General features: G+C 41.0%; 1 protein-coding gene across 1 annotated transcript in view; it reads right to left on the bottom strand.

Annotated features, from left to right (window-relative positions):
• Positions 1 to 3,031: 3,031 nt before the first annotated feature.
• Positions 3,032 to 17,427, bottom strand: part of LOC309531618 (uncharacterized protein) — a gene marked incomplete at its 3' end in the record, with an annotated part of 56,497 nt that continues 42,101 nt past the window's right edge. Inside the window, exons 4-5 of the mRNA XM_082221205.1 lie at positions 10,403 to 10,490; positions 3,032 to 3,110 (exon numbers count right to left, since the gene is read on the bottom strand). Of these exons, the coding sequence (XP_082077331.1) occupies positions 3,032 to 3,110; positions 10,403 to 10,490 (167 nt within the window). The remainder of the gene's footprint in view (positions 3,111 to 10,402; positions 10,491 to 17,427) is intronic.

The following is a 17,427-nucleotide window of genomic DNA, read 5'->3' on the forward strand; positions in this document are numbered from 1 at the left end:
TTCTTCTTATATTTCATTATTCTCAACAGCTGCCTTGAAAGGTGAGAGATGTACATATTTCAAATAAGAACGTTATTGTGGTTGGGAGAGGCTTGGTGAGAATGGTGCTCCTAAGGTCATCCATTACATTCATGGCTGAGGTAAAATTTGAACTGATTGTTTCTGGTTCATGGGTCTTAACAGCAGTGGCACACCAACAACTCTTTTGGAGGGCATCAATTAAAAAGCATATTCACTTTTGGAAAACAACAGTGGTTAGATCACCTACCACCACCCTGTGTCTTATCTAGTATCAGATACACTAACAATGGAAGGAAGATTCATTTTGTTCATTGCCACCATCCAGGATGATATTTCTTTTAATCAGTTCCTCCCAGGACCTGATAAGAGAACACAAACTGCTTAAATTAAAGGATGGGCAACAGACCTTCAATAATAGATACCTCCTATAGTCTAGTCTTTCAAAAGAATTTTGGGGCTAGCAAAATTAATATTCAGTGTGTTTCTACTAGGATGGAGATGAAATTGCAGTTCTTTTATAAACATTATTTATTTATTCAGGATATTTATAGCCCATCCTTCACTGTGATAGATCTAAGGGTAGGTTACAATGCACGAACTTTAAAAAAAATTACAACAGCGAAAAAGCAGATAAAGAACCCTATTCATCAGGCTTCCAATTAGAATAGCAAACATACAATATTAAAACTACAAAACTAATAAACAGCAAAGCAGGCTACTCTCAGTTACTCTTAGTGAAATTATTGTGCAAGAAGAAATCCTATAGCAGAGCCTGTCTGTTGAAATGTGGCTGTGGACACCCTCCATTGTGGAACTGATCTCCAGGAGCAGAACTCAAAAGGCCTGGAACAGTGACATGGAACAGTGACACTGCTGGAACAGTGACATGGTTTCCACATCCCCTGCCCCCAAAGCACTATGCATATTGTATGACATGGTTCCCTTACTTAATAAATTCAAGCAAAAGAAAAAATCTGTGCTTATAGCAAAGGGGATCTCTAGCTTGGAAATACAGGCTCATAACCCTTTTTTGTGAACTAAAAACTGACAGGAAATATTCTGCCTCTTCACAATGGAACAGAACTGGTGGGAGAATTTCACACAGATTCAAAATGACTGGCTAGAGATTGACTCTGTTTTGAAATAAAAGTCTAATCTGAGGCCAAGGTCAGTCAGATGACGGGTGAAAAAGAAAACAAGAGGAGGAGGTCAGCTGCAAGCTGGAGAAGAAGAGGTTACTGGACCAGTGTGAAGACTGTGGCAGAAGTCCTGATAAAAACCTGAGAGACTCCAGAATGAAGAGTTCATGAGCCTTATGGCAAGTATAGTCACGAGTGCCAAATGAATGGGTGTGACGGTAACTGAGCAGGAGTGATTTAGGGAATTGACTTTGATTAGGTGGAAGAACCTCTTAAAGAAGCAGCAACCACACAGTGCAACTATTTTGCACTGAAGAAACAGTAGCCAACCAAGATCAACACATACCAATTAGGGGTGGGGGAAGAAACTATACTGTATTCCGTTTGCATTTAAATGCAGTCTTCCTTATTTTGCACCTCCCAAAACAGTATGTGAATCAAAACACAGCCATCTTTCGAAATTCTTACCTCTTTGAATTTTGCAATGTGGTTCTTCACTGAAGTAACGTGTACAAAGATGCCTATGCCAAAGTGAAGTTTTGAGAAAAAGTATATTGTGAAAATAGCACATAAAGTGCATTGTATTTTGAAATTCTCCTAATATACAGTATATTGGAATAATTCTGCAGTAAAATGCTGGTGAATTTTCATGATAACTTATTTTAAAAAATAAAAAAAAAATGCAAACCAATTTGGAAATGTGGAGAATTGAATTCAAGAAAGGATAAAATTGAACCTGAAAAAATCCCTAATAGTAACCATACAAATTAACACCACCACCTGCTTATTTAAAATACAATAAAATTTACTTTGTTTTCAATTTAAAGTTGAACCTGTGCTGCTTTGTCCCACACTTATTCACAACCTCGGGAAGCTGAGCTATTTAGTTATATGGTGGCAGAGGTAAAAGGGTTAAAAAAGTAAAGCATCACAGCTGAGTAAGAAACACTAACATGTGAAACACTTCCCTCTAACAATGTGGGGGGGGGGCGGAATCTCCACATTGTGCTACTGCTTCCATGAGCAGCAAATGTGACCACAACTAGACAGGACTTTTATTTTTGTGTGCATGCTTATACTCCAAAGGGTATACAGCCAATTATTTAGGTCTGTGACATTGCAGGAAAATACAGATAGCAGAATTAAATTCAACATTCAACTTCCTGTCAAATAGCCCAGGGTAGTGTGAGGGAGGATGCTTTTCATTTGGACCACAGGAAGGGGATAGGGATCCCCCCCCCCCCGCTTGCCATTTATGTATTAATGAAGATTCAGGCATCAGGTTTACCCTGTTCTCCCCATCACAGTCCCTATGAGGAAGTCCCCTCCCCATCCCTGATGCCTTTAATCCTATGATGAAAGTTCACTTTGATGCCAGTGGGATCTTCAAGCTGGGAGGAGGGAGCAATTTTCATCCAAACAGTGGCAAGGGAGGAATGCCCTCTATCTATTTACACCATGCTCCCAATCCTGGAAGGTGGCCAGTATGCTATTTCTCTTTTAAACAAGAAGCATAATGTAACAATTACACTTCAACTGATGTGGTTTAAACTATGTGTAGCTTGAGCCCCACGATGAACCCAAACAAGGATTTCATAGTAAATATATTGCATTTGGCACTTCGATAACTTATTCCAGGACAATTATTTTTGTTTGACTTTGTTGTACTCTCAATCAGTGACTTAAACAACACATTCCCATCTGATTTTAAATGTATTGTACAATAAATGAGAGAACAGAAAAGTTCAGGTTTTGGAATTCTGCAAGTGCACTTAGTTGGCCACTGTGAGAACAGGATGCTGGCTAGATGGAGCTGATCTAGCAGGTTCTGCTTATGTTCTGAGGTGCATGTGGTGTTCAGGCACTGCTCCTTAGTATGAAGATAACGGTGATACAAGAGGGCATGTATTTTCATCTGTGAAACGTTGTTTGGGGTATAACACAAGGAATCTGTAGAGACAGGGTTTTAGGGTTGTTTACAAATTAGAAACATATCAATAGTTTTTTTTCAATGAACTATTGACATATTGTGACATATACATGGGAGGAAAGTTAAAACCATTAATACTAATAAAAATCTTGTAATGACAAGCAGTCATATTTTGCTTTAACTAGGGAACAGCAGCTATGCCTGAGGTCAAAGTCATTCATTAATGTTAAAACTATCAATAAATGATTGCCTTTTATTATCTTTTAATTAAACTTACTGTGTCAGAATATGAATTGTAAATTTGACCTTTGGTGCCTACGCTCTTTGTAATGTGGCTGTGGCATTTTCTTCAAGCAGGCAGGTTGAAAAATTAGAATGCAAAATGAGTCTCTTTCCAATATTTCAAAAGCCATATCCTAATAGCAAAAGGACTTAACATTTTTATTAACCAAAGGTTGAGCGTTATAGCAACTGACAGGTACAACATGTGATATTATATATTCATCTTGATAGTAGAGGTAGTGATACCTTTTGCCATTCAAAGCTACATGCGCAACACCTCTTGCATTGGGTGCATTGGTGACAACAAGGGATGAGTGAATGTCAATTTCGGTTTCTCTTGGTTCTTTGATTTTTCCAGTATTGAGCTCAGGTCTTCATATTATATAGCAGTTTGTTATTGGCATCCATCTGTTCCAAGAGACTATGGAGTATGCCTGTGGGGGTAAAGTCAAACCACTGTTTTTGCCGCACTGAAATGACCTCCCCAAGGTGCAAGCCTGGGCTTTGTGTATGAAGATCCTGGGTTGTCCAGATGACAGTGCCACACTCTTAGCTTCACTGAAAGCAGAGAAAAATGTTTGTCACCAGCTTGGAGGCAAGAGTTGCTGGAATGAGGCTTACAAGGTTGTCTTAGGAACTCCAGATTTGTGTAGATTTTACTTTCTTATTAGTATTAGAGTTTTAGACCCAAACTCGGGGGGTTATGTGAAACACCTCAGTCCTAAACTATTAAGTATACTAATTTAATTCACTGAAATTGTAAGTGCTTGTATGCATTACCAGTGCTTTTTTTGTTAAAAAAAATGTTTAGGGGTAGCCTCATTTTCCTACTCATACTGAAATACTGCCCCTCAATGAGGCCAAACTTAGATTCACAAAATGTTTAGGGGTATACGTACCCCTGCATTCCCTCAGAACAGGGGTCAGCAACCCGCGGCTCCGGAGCCGCATGTGGCTCTTTTACACCTTTGCCGCGGCTCCGGGGCGGATACTAGCGAGGGGAAGAGGCGCATTGTGCGCCCCGACACTCCCCACTGTGGCGGGCGCTGTACTGGCTGTGACGTCGCATGGGGGCGGTGCGTGTGTTAGTCATGCACCATCCCGACGTCACCTTCCCGCCCGCTGTCAGATCGGAGGGCAGCGGCGCGCATGCAATGGTTTTGCGGCTCCGAGGTTTTTTTTCTTCGGAAACGGGTCCAAGTGGCTCTTTTTGTCTTAAAGGTTGCAGACCCCTGCCCCAGAAAAAAGCACTGTTCGTTACTATGTGTTTAAATTTGATTGGTTGGTAACTGAATTCTCATGTGATTGGCTAATGGTGGTCACATGGGAGATATCTAGTGAAGGAGAGACTCCATTTTATGTGAAGCAAGATTACTGTGTTTTAGAGTCCACTGTGAACACTGCTAAATAGAATAGAGTGTTCGAGTGCTACTTCTCTGCTTGAAAGAAAGAAAGCAAAGCTGCAGAAGAAGGTAAAAGTGGAAATGTCTCATAGGACCTGCAAGACATGGCCTAAGTGAGATACAGAAGGCTGAGTGCTGAGTTCTAGAAAGAGAGAAAAATACAGTTGTTTGGAAATTAGAAGAACTGTAAGCCCATGCTTGGAGAAGCATGTGTCTGTAAATATTGTGTTTTAATTCATCTATAAGTTGCTGCAAGTAAAGTTTTTGAATGTTAAAGTCCAGACACTAGTCTAATTTCCAAATGAGGTTATCAGTCATATATATTATTTGACCTTCTTAGCTGCGTTTTTGCTACCCTTACTTCAACATAAACTGACTCAATGGGTATCAGGGTTTTATTCCAAAAGACAAAGTGCATAAATGATTGGCTGCCTGAATCACAACTCCTCATCCAGAGGTCACAAAACCTAATAAGGTGCTTCATGAACTCTCCTAGCATTTACTGGTTGCAAAACAAATGGAAAGTAATGATGAGATTAAAAGAAAGGGTGGATTATTTCAAGCAAAAGGAGAAGGCATAGAGGTTATGGCAGCTCATGCACTCCTGAAGTCAAATCAGAATAAGTCAAATGCGCATAATACTAAAAAAACCCCAAAACTGATTAATTGGTGTTTCATATGAATTTAGTGCAGCAAATGTGAGATAGGCAAGCAAGAAATTAGCACACTCTTTTTTCCAAAGTGCATTTATGGAGGTTTCCCACCTCTGGCCCTTTTTGATTTAAGAAACGGAAGGCTCAGGAGATTTGTTAAACAACACAGAGAGCAAAACAGCCCTGATTGCTCGAAGTGTCAATCTAAGCCCCCAAACAAAATAACTTTCCAACGCTTTGACCTTTCGAACACATGCAAACATTTCAGAATGTTTAACATTAATATTATCCCAAGGCACATGCTTATTAGCAAAAAGTCAAATCATACTCTGGTTTTCAGTACTTGCTAGCTATTAGATCTTAACTTTTACAAGAAATGTGAACTAGACTGGAATTCATCTCTTTATATTTTTGTTGCACCCAGGATTAAAACTATACTGAGTTTATACAAAAATGTTTTCAAATCTGCAACACAGCATTTGAAATTTATGATGAACAATATCATTGATTGAAATTTGTCACCAAGGCAAAGGTCAGCTGTGGATTTTAGCATTTAAAAGGTGGGTTTCAACATCTCAAATGTCAGTACATGCAGGTCCCACTGCTGGAATGGTCATTATCAGAAATTTCAGTTATCCAAACACCAAGAATTATACCCAAACCTCACAACACTAACAGCAAATTCAGAAATCTGAAAAGCCAGAGTTTGCCCACTTGCTTATTTATTTGTGTTTTGCTGGTTGGTAGCAGCCATTTTGGGCAGAAACCCAGGAATGTATTGTACCTACAAAGCGGGACCTACGTGTATTACATGTATAGGGACGCAGTTGGCGCTGTGGCCTAAACCACTGAGCCTCTTGGACTTGCTGATCGGAAGGTCAGCGGTTCGAATCCTTTCAACCGAGTGAGCTCTGTCCCAGCTTCTGCCAACCTAGCAGTTTGAAAGCATACCCATGCAAGTAGATAAATAGGTACCACAGTGGTAGGAAGGTAAACGGCATTTCCGTGCGCTCTGGCTTCCGTCACAGTGTCCCGTTGCACCAGAAGCAATTTAGTCATGCTGGACACATGACCTGGAAAGCTGTCTGTGGACAAACGCCGGTTTGAAAGCGAGATGAGTGCCACAACCCCATAGTTGCCTTTGACTGGAGTCGTTTGACTGGAGTCCAGGGATCCTTTACCTTTACCTTTCATATATATATGAAATCAAACCTTTATTAGGCATTATGCAAATAAAAACCATAAGAAGGAAAATAACATGTAAAAGCCTTGAAATATATATAAAAAGGCAGCAGTTGGCTACAGTCATATATATATATATATACATATAAAATCAGTGGTTTTCCTTGTTAACCTGCTCCTTGGAGGACTGCAGCCAAAAACTCGGCTACCCCCGCCGTTACCCTTTGGTCAACGTCGGATAGGCAGAATCCTGCACATTCACCTTGCTGGGGTTCCAGACCACCCAAAAGAGGGGACAGCACGCGTTGACGGAGCGTACTGTACAATGGGCAATGAAAGAGAATATGCTCTACAGTGTCCGGGACATTCATAGAGCATCTGCAGAATCTCTTGTTTCTAGGGATGTTTTGATATCTTCCCCAGACAAATGCTGAGGGAAAGACATTCAACCGGGCCAGCATAAAAGCCCTACGTTGGGCTGGGATTATTAATTTAGTGACGTAATTGACTCTGCTATCTAAGATATTTAAATCATAGAATATGGGGGAGCAAATTTTGTTTACAGCTGCCATAATATTTTGTCTCTCCACCTCCTTTAGTCTAGCTAGGATACACTAGGTTCCAGAACGCTTTGTTGTTTTTACTCTGAATTGAGTCAAATAGTTGTAGCCATTTTTGGGTTGCATATTTCTGTTTCTTTTCGGCCAGAATGTAATGATATTTTCTTTTTTCATCAAGATAAGAGGGCTCTAGTTTAATGCGATTATTTTTAAATGTTTGACGCAGTTTTCTTTTTAGCTGGAAACATTCATCGTCAAACCAGGGGCTAGCGCTATGTTTAAGTATCCAACCTTTAAGTGGAGTACTAAGCTCTACAAACATTTGGAAGATTTCATTATAAGTTTTCAGAATATCACTGCAGGGATTAGTGGTCTTTAAATTGGATAATACTTGTTTTCTCAGGTTGGCTGTAAGTTTTTGCCCCACTGCTGCACTCATTTCCTGAGACCATTTTAATTGAGTCATTTGTTTGTATTGAGAAGGTTCTATGATATTGTACTTAGTTATATATATGTATTGCAAAATCATCAGGTTCATCTCACGTTTCATTTTTAGGGTCTTCCAGCGCGTGTCATTATTAGTGATGCAGTTGCTGTTTGATCCAATGTTATTTCAAATGACTTTGTAGCTGATGGTCTGTGTCTTTGGTCACATGTCACTGTTAACAGACAGTGAATGTGGAGTTTTCCTTTCCACACTAATGGTGGATTGTGCCCAAATTGAGGAAAGTGCCCTAATTTACAGCCCTAACGTACACTTGTGTTCCTCCAGTCAGTGAATGTTGGAGTTAAGAGCAAGTGCTCCTTTGTATTACCTTACAGGGTTGTTGGAAAGGTGACTAATGCATCTTTCCCTCATCTCCCTTGCAGTGGAAAAGTGACCCTGTATGTTTTTGCCTTCCATCATGCTGTGACACATACACAGTTGCAATCGGAATTATTCAGCCCCCATTATAAATCAGGTTTATTATCAAAATTTAGACTATCAGATGTTTACAATGAGCAAATCAAACAAAAGCAATTGAAATAGCTCAACACAATGGATGCTTCAAGTGCTTTTCCCAAATTCAGCTGAAATTGCTACTAATACTGGCTTCTCCAGTCTCGCTACTATTCAACCCCTTCATGGCAAGCATCTTTAGTACTTAGTAGAGCAGCCTTTCGCTGCTATGACCTGCTGCAAACGAGATCCAAACCAGACAGCAGCTCTTGGCCCCGTTTCTTTTCTTTTCTTTTCTTTTTATTAAAGATTTTCTTGTTTTACAGAAGTATGTGTAATGTCTCTCGTATTTTTTCCATGTAACATTTTTACAGAGCAATGGCCTCCAGTTCATCAATATTCTTGAGTTTGCATGGTGCAACCACCTTCAAATCCCACCAGAGATTTTCTATGGGGTTCAAGTCAGGTGACTGTGGTGGCCACTCTAGAACCTTCCAGGACTTCTGCAATCAAGCCTTGCTGGAATTTGAGGTATGCTTGGGATCATTGGAAGGTCCAATAGCTTATTAATGCTGACATTGGTAACATCAAGACAGGATTTTTACAATGCTCCCTATGTGATGCTGTCCCACAACTTGGTTCAAAAGCTGAAGCATAGAGCATATGCTAAAGATATTGCACTGGCTGCCAATTTGCTACCAAGTCCAAGTTTAAGGTGTTGATGTTGATTTATAAACAGCATGCAACCAGGCTATCTGAGGAAATGCCTTCCCCCATATTGCTCATCCTGACCACATTGATACTCAGAGGTGGCCCTCCTGGTCATTCTGTGCTGTGTGGAAATGCATCACATGACCATATTAAAGAGGGCCTTCTTGGTGGTATGACCTGTTTTGTGGAATGATCACCTGTCAAATATCTGGAAGGTACTAACTGTGGTGGTTACTAATTTGGCCAGGCATTCCTGGGCCACAGTTATTTTAATGTCAGTTTTACCGCTTCATGGATGTCATTGTTAGATAGATCAATGAATTTATCCTATTGTGAACCATTGTGCTATGGCTTTAATTAAAGGCACATAAATAAGTCAAATAGTAATCAATAAAAGACTTCAATTGAAAATGAGTGCTACACACTGAGATCAGATTAGATATTAGGCAATAAATGTTTTTACAGTGAATGGAGAAGGTTTAGTGTGATCTCTCCAGAGGACTCAAGCAGCTATGCTTCAGGATGTGGCAGATGGTCTCCTACCAATTAGCCTGTTTCAAGGGGGGGGGGATTAAACACCCTTCTTCCTGACCTCACTAATGTAGCAATCAAACTTCTCTCTGTGCACATAGGACAAATCAACCAATCCTCCACGCAAGATTATAAAGTCTTTCAAAAGCAAGTACTTCATTCATTGTTTAACCTCTCTATATAGGGATGTTGTGAAAAATCAAAAAGTTATGTTCACAAAAGTTGATTCCTGATGAGCTGTTGGCATCTGTCTCAAGAGGCAATGGAGTGTGCCTTCGGGGATGAAGTCAAACTACTGCATTTGCAGCACAGAAGTGACCTCCCTGGTGAGCAACCCTGGGCAGTGTGCATAGAGGTCCTGTGTTGCCAAGATGATAATCTTGGCCTTGCTGATGTGGTCCAAAGGAAAGCAGAGCAACATGTTTGGCACCAGCTTGGCTGCAGGAGTTGCAGGAAGGCGCCATACAAGGCTCCATCTAACCACCTTAGGGCCTTAACTCTGGATATGTCTATGGTATACTCCTTAACCTTTTCTTCTCTTGAAGATATCCTGCAAGGCAGTGAAGATTTAGGATCAGAGTTTTCCTTCTCCTTCTCAGGCTGATGAGCCATATCTGCCCATCTCCCTCTACAGAATTTTCAGAAACCCTCTTCTTGAATGTCGAACATACTATTAGTCTTGTCCACTCAATCCACCAGAGCCTGTTTTCATATGCAGGGTAAGTCCCTAACTTACTGAGAGTTTGAGACTCATCAACTACTCTCACCTGCTTTAGCTGGCTACTCAAAGCCATTCCTGGGTATGACCTCTGTTGCATACTGATAGCTCTCAGCTGTGGCTCCTAAAAGATGAGTGCAGGTTGGTGACCAAACATGGGCAAACTCCTCCAGAAGTAGCATGGCATGTTCCCCACCACCCCCTAACTCCCCTCCTAATGACTTAGGTTGAGTCAAATAGGGCCTGGCTGATTCCAAACTTGTGCCTACCTCTGCTTTCTCTGTAGCCCAAGCTTCTCTCTTTCCTTTTTCTACAAGAGACCAGTAACTTACCTGTAGTGGCAGGAAAGTGAAAAGCTGAGGGTGATCAAACTCCATGTTACCAGCAGAACATCCACTTCTTTAGGGAATGGGGCAATCACTACAAATCAATTCAAAGATGGTACTGTTAGTGATGTTTCTCCCTTTATATGAAGGAGCCAATGTATCAGAAGCTGGTAAACTCCCAGAGTGGCGGGGGCAATCCAGTCAGATGGATGGGGTAATAATAATAATAATAATAATAATAATAATAATAATAATAATAAATAATTTATTATTTGTACCCCACCCATCTAGCTGAGTTTCCCCAGCCACTCTGGGCGGCAAATAATAAAATTGTTGCTGTTGTTGTTGTTCTATCAGTTCATGGACATTCTGGTTTATCCTGTTGGATCATAGCTTATACTGTACTGTAGGCCAATGAGCAGGAATGAAATGATTGGTGGGGCAGGGGCCTGGCTGGAGAGAGTGAAAAGCAAAGAGAGGGCAGGAGAGCAGAGTAGTTGCTTGATCACCTGAAGGAAGCACTAGAAATTTGAGCCAGGTAGTAGACACTGAGTGACTTAAGAAGTGGCTTAGCACTAGACCAGAGCTGAGAAGGTTGCAAGGAAGAGCTTTTTGGCCCAAGAAATAGTCTTCAGTCAAGAGTCAGCAAGATTGCTGAGAAGCTGAGGGAACAGTGGTTGCTGGACCCAGGGCCGTCTTAAGCATATCCGGCGCCACGGTGCAAAGATCCCTCCGGCACCCCCTCCCCGCTGTTTCCCAGAGTTGCCAACCTTTTGGCTGACGGGGTGGCATAACGTGGGCCCAGGACTCCCGTGATGCAGGGGGCAATAACTAGAGGCGTAGTAAGGTCAGGTGGTATCCAGTGCAAAAAGAATCCTTCCAAAAATTGTCCAGTAGCACCTTAAAGACCAACTAAGTTTGCAGGGTTTAAATTGAATAAGTCAAAAAACCAAGGTTTTAGAGAAAAGTTTAACACCAATTGAGAGAGAGAGGTTTCAGAATGAGACAGGTTTAACAGTGGTTAAGCAAGTTAAATACTTGGGGATTAACATGACAGCAAAAAATGGGAATTTATTTAAAGACAACTATGAAAAATGCTGGGTTGAAGTGAAAAAAGATTTGGAAATTTGGTCAAATTTGAAGCTTTCACTGCTAGGACAGTGTTGCTGCGATAAAAATGAATGTATTGCCTGGAATGCTGTTTTTGTTTCAAACATTGCAAATTGTGGGCAAAATGGACTGTTTCAAGAAGTGGCAGAGAGATATTTCTAGATTTGTCTGGCAGGGCAAGAAGCCCAGAATAAAATTTAAAATACTAACAGATGCAAAGGAAAGAGGTGGATTTGCCCTGCCAGACTTGAAACTTTACTATGAATCAGCAGCCTTTTGCTGGTTGAAAGAATGGCTGCTTCTTGAAAACGCAGACATTTTGGATTTAGAAGGTTTTAACAACGTATTTGGATGGCATGCATATTTGTGGTATGATAAGGTCAAAGCGCATAAAGCATTTAAAAACCATATTGTCAGGAAAGCATTGTTTAATGTTTGGATAAGATACAAGGACTTATTGGAAAATAAAACCCCAAGGTGGCTGTCACCGATTGAAGCGAAAGCCTTGAAAAAGCTCAATATGGAGGTCAAATGGCCGAAATATTGGGAAATATTGGAACAAGATGGAGATAGACTGAAATTGCAGAGTTTTGAGAAATTAAAAAACAAAGTGCGAGACTGGCTTCATTATTATCAGATAATGGAGGCATATAAATTGGACAAGAAAATTGGCTTCCAGGTGGAAAAATCAAAATTAGAAACAGAACTGTTAGAACCTAAAACTAAGATTTTGTCAAAGATGTATAACTTGCTGTTGAAATGGAATACTCAAGATGAAACGGTGAAATCTGCTATGATTAAATGGGCACAAGATGTTGGACATAACATTATGTTTGCTGACTGGGAACAGTTGTGGACCACAGGTATGAAATTTACGGCATGTAATGCCCTAAGAGAGAATATTATGAAAATGATATACAGGTGGTACATAACCCCAGTCAAGCTTGCAAAAATCTACCATTTGCCCAATAACAAATGTTGGAAATGTAAAGAAACTGAAGGTACATTTTTTTACCTTTGGTGGACGTGCCCAAGGATTAAGGCTTTCTGGGAGATGATATATAATGAATTGAAAAAGGTATTTAAATATACCTTCTTGAAGAAACCAGAGGCCTTTCTCCTGGGCATAGTCGGCCAATTGGTGTTAAAGAAGGACAGAACTTTCTTTATGTATGCTACAACAGCAGCAAGAATACTTATTGCAAAGTATTGGAAGACACAAGACTTACCCACTCTGGAAGAATGGCAGATGAAAGTGATGGACTACATGGAATTGGCGGAAATGACTGGCAGAATCCGAGACCAGGGAGAAGAGTTGGTGGAAGAAGATTGGAGGAAATTTAAAGACTATTTACAGAAATATTGCAAAATTAAGGTATGTTAAAATGATGTTGGACTGAAGTTAAGTGGTTTCTAGCTGTAATGGTTTAAAAGAATATGGAAAAATTGGATTTTTAATAGGTAAAAATTTAATGTTATAATATATTAAGATTAAAGATTAGGATAATAAGGAGGGAAAGAAATTGCAGAACTGGAATTGAACTGGAATACAAAAAAAGGAGGTATGAGGAGGTCCGGGAAACAAGTAAATGAAAGATAAGTGATGTAAAGATGGAATTATTTTTAACTGTTTTTTATTTCTTATTTCTTATTTTTCATTTTTCATTATGTAATACTTTGAAAATTTATATATATATATATATATATATATATATATATGACCAACGAAGTTTGTTATGGGTATGAGCTTTGGTGTGCATGCACACTTCTTCAGATACCTGATATCAGATATCTGAAGAAGTGTGCATGGACACTAAAGCTCATACCATAACAAACAGTTGGTCTCTGAAGTGCTACTGGACAATTTTTGGAAGGATTCTTTTAAGGACTTCTTTAGAAAGAAAATTTTTTTAAAGGACTTGATTCTTTTAAAGGAATTTTTTTGGAAGAGTTTTTTAAATAATATTTTCCAAGAATTTTATTTATTTATTTATTTATTTATTTATTTATTTATTTATTAAAAACTTTTTTTTGTTAAGCACCTTTCATCATCCTCAAGCACCAGCACCAACCAACAGTCATTTTAGCCACCAATCAGAAAGAAGTTGCTCCAAAGCAGTGTTTTGGTGCAGAGACAGAAAGACAAGTCTTTGGGAGCAACCAGATTTTTATGTGTAAAACAAAAGTCCAGGGAACATTAGGTGCTTCTGAAGTTCCTTGTCATTGGACATGCGTCAATATTATTTGCACCTGCAAAAGTCTGGGGGCTGCCCTACATACTTCCTTTCCCACCAGTCCTAGAACTTCCCAATGAAAAAAAAAGTTGGGAGGGGAGAGATAACACACACAAAACCACACCTCGCAAAGTGGCACCATCGGATATTTGCAGGATTCCTTCCACCAGCCCAGACTTGCTCTTCCGAAAGAGAACTTGCCCCCATCAAGAAGCAGGGATTGCCCAAAGTGGTGCCAAGCAGGAGGAGCTCTTAACAAAATCAGCTTTGGAGGGGGAAGTTTTGAGTTGCAAACTTTCCCCAGAGGGCGGAGATTTGCCCCATTTCACATACCTGCTCAGTAAAAGCTGCGGTGGTGGGGGGAGGTATCAATGCTGACTCCTTAAAGGAGCATATATTTTCCATGCTCTGTAATCGGAGATGGAAAAACTGAAAGCAGGCAACAGGGGGAAAGGGAAGAGAGCCCGCAAAAATCCAAAGCCTTGGCAGCAGAGTGGAAGCTTCTTAAAGAGGCAGGCAGCTCATTAGAACCCAAACCAGTAACGCAGGGGAAAACTCACCACACAACACACACACCAAAAAAAATTCAGCAGGGGATGAGCACATGCACTAAAAAGAAAGGGGCAATCTCAAGTCAGTTTGGTCTTGCCCTCCGGAGCCGCTGCAGCCAGGCAGCAAAGTCTGGAGAAAGGGCGCCAAGGATGGAGACATACTGGTTGCAGGATCCACCTGACAGGACAGTTTGCAAGAGTAGCTGCTCCCTCGGGGAACTGGCAGGGGGAAGTTGATCCCATAGCAAAGGAAGCAGGAGCTGGAGCAAACGTCAGATTGCCTCTGCTTGCCGGATCCCCAGCCAGGGCTTCTTCTGTATACAGTGGCACCTCGGGTTGAGAACTTAATTCGTTCTGGAGGTCTGTTCTTAACCTGAAACTGTTCTTAACCTGAAGCACCACTTTAGCTAATGGGGCCTCCCGCTGCCACCGCGCCACTGCTGCATGATTTCTGTTCTCATCCTGAAGCAAAGTTCTTAACCCGAGGTACTATTTCTGGGTTAGCAGGGTCTGTAACCTGAAGCATCTGTAACCTGAGGTACCACTGTATTGCAGGGAGCTGAGCAGAGCCCAGCCAGCCAGCATGCGCGTTGCCGCCCCTTTTTCCCGCGAGTGCAAGTGGGGCAGCTGCTCCTCATGCAGCTGCTGTGACTCCCAAGCCTACAGTGAGTGGCAAAGTGGCAGCAAAGCACCCCTAGCTGTAGGCTTTGCTGCCCGCTGCTGGGCAGGCGCCGTGGTGCAGGACCCACTAAACCAAACAGAAAAGGGGGGAAGCAAAAGACCTGAGAGACTCTACATGGAAGAGGTTGCAGTCTTAACTGAAGATTGCAAATATAGTCCTCAGTGCCTAGCTTGCTGAATCTTAACTGGATAAGAGTATTATAGGGAATTTGGATTAGGTTTGGATATGGGAAGAACTGACTCTCTTACATATCCTCTTAAAGTGGCAGATCATTCACACTGAGAGGAGCCATATAGTGCTAACATTTTTTAAAAAAGTTAAGGTAACTGTAATGAAGTAAATGATACATCTAGTTTATTAAGTAACTGTGCACACAAATATCACCACCTGATTCTACAGTGGTGCCGCGCAAGACGAATGCCTCGCAAGACGAAAAACCTGCTAGACAAAAGAGTTTTCCGTTTTTCGATGCGCTTCGCAAGACGAATTTCCCTATGGGCTTGCTTCGCAAAACGAAAAAGTCTTGCGAGTCTTGCGATTTTTCCCCTCCCCCTTTTTCTAAGCCGCTAAGCCGCTAATAGCCTTTTAGCCGCTAAGCCGCTAAGCCTTTAATAGCCGCTAAACCGCTAATAGCGCTAATCCGCTAATAGGGTTGCTTCGCAAGACGAAAAAAACCGCTAGATGAAGAGACTCGCGGAACGGATTAATTTCGTCTTGCGAGGCACCACTGTATTCATAACAATATTCATAAAAATAAGTTACAGATAGGTAGCCGTGTTGGTCTGCCATAGTCAAAATAAAAAAATTCCTTCCAGTAGCACCTTAAAGACCAACTAAGTTAGTTCTTGGTATGAGCTTTCGTGTGCATGCAAACTTGTATCTGAAGAAGACCAACTAAGTTAGTTCTTGGTATGAGCTTTCGTGTGCATGCACACTTGTATCTGAAGAAGTGTGCATGCACACGAAAGCTCATACCAAGAACTAACTTAGTTGGTCTTTAAGGTGCTACTGGAAGGAATTTTTTTATCATAAAAATAAGGTATAGCTACTTTGATTTGTTCTTTATTTTGGGATCTCTCAGCTGCTTTGTCCTGGTAAGCTGAGGAATTAAACAATACTTCTAAACACATCATGATGCCATTGCACTGCCATTGTACAGTCAACTTTTAGAACTTCATTTTAGAAAATGTATGCCATCAATAGTGTGTCTGAAGCAGCTAAGTTATCTTGGAGAATATCTTTAGGGCAATGTAGGTAGTCCATTTAAAATAATGCAATGTTGTGTAACTTTTAGCAATTCTTTGCACACTGTTTGAAGCAGCAAATTAATGTACCAAATAGCATATGTGGGAATACTGCTTGATCTGATTTTACAAAAAGAGGCAATAAAGGAAAGTCCTTTCTAATTTCCTTAATGGAATTTTCTTTATTGTTCAAGAATATTTAGGCAGAAGCAAGACTTGCATTTTCATTAGTACAGTTTTAATTTCCTAAATGGCCATATTGCTCATCTACATGTGGCTAGTAAGAACCATGCAACCCAAAATACACATTTTGGAAGTCATTATAGGAAAGTGGTGATTACCTTAAATGCTGTTCTAACTCAAACATCACACATCTGTACCAGCAAAAGGATGAGAATCTTACAAATACATGTCTACTTAGAAGTAGGGCCCACAGCATTAAGTGGTACTTACTCCAAAGTAGGGCTGGGGGAGAAATTTTATTCAGCTTGTGTTTAAAGCTAAATCTATCAAATTTAACCCCATGTGAGCCTCTCTGGGAAGAGCATTCCACAAATGTAGAGCAACCGAAGGAAAAGCCCATTATTGTGTTGCAGCCCTTTGGACCTCTCATGGAGGAGGCACGTGGAGAAGGGTCTCAGGTTATGAATTCAGGGTCCGGGGTAGTTCATATGAGGAGAGGCATTGAGGTATTCTGGCCCCGAGCCATTTAAGGACTAACAGGTCAAAACCAGCACTTTGAATTAGCCCTGATGGAAAGCACTCCTTGCCACTGAGGCCACCTGAGCCTCAAGCGACAGCAATGGTTCTAGGCGTACCCCAAGCTACATACCTGCTGCTTCAGAGGGACTGTAACCCCATCAACAGCAGGCAACTTCCCATCCATCCGGTCTAGGAAACAACCCACTAACGGTGCCTCAGTCCATTTATCTGACCAACTTAATGAGAAATACTTTGTGAAAGCATGGATGGAGATTATATATATATATATATATATATATGCAGGTTTTGGTGTCTTCGGGTGTCTTCCCGTGTAAGAGTCGGGGTGTCTGGGCGACGTTTCGACGAGGTCTCACTCGTCATCTTCAGGCTGGTGCTTTCGGCTTCTTGTTACATGGTGACGGCCGGGGCGGAGGGGAGTCTCCAGCTGCACCAGCCGCTCTCAGCCGCTCTCAGACGTGGCAAACATAGTTTGCATAGTTTGAGGTGA

Source organism: Podarcis vaucheri (assembly GCF_965113315.1).
Source record: "Podarcis vaucheri genome assembly, chromosome: 4".
Taxonomy (NCBI): Eukaryota; Metazoa; Chordata; class Lepidosauria; order Squamata; family Lacertidae; genus Podarcis; species Podarcis vaucheri.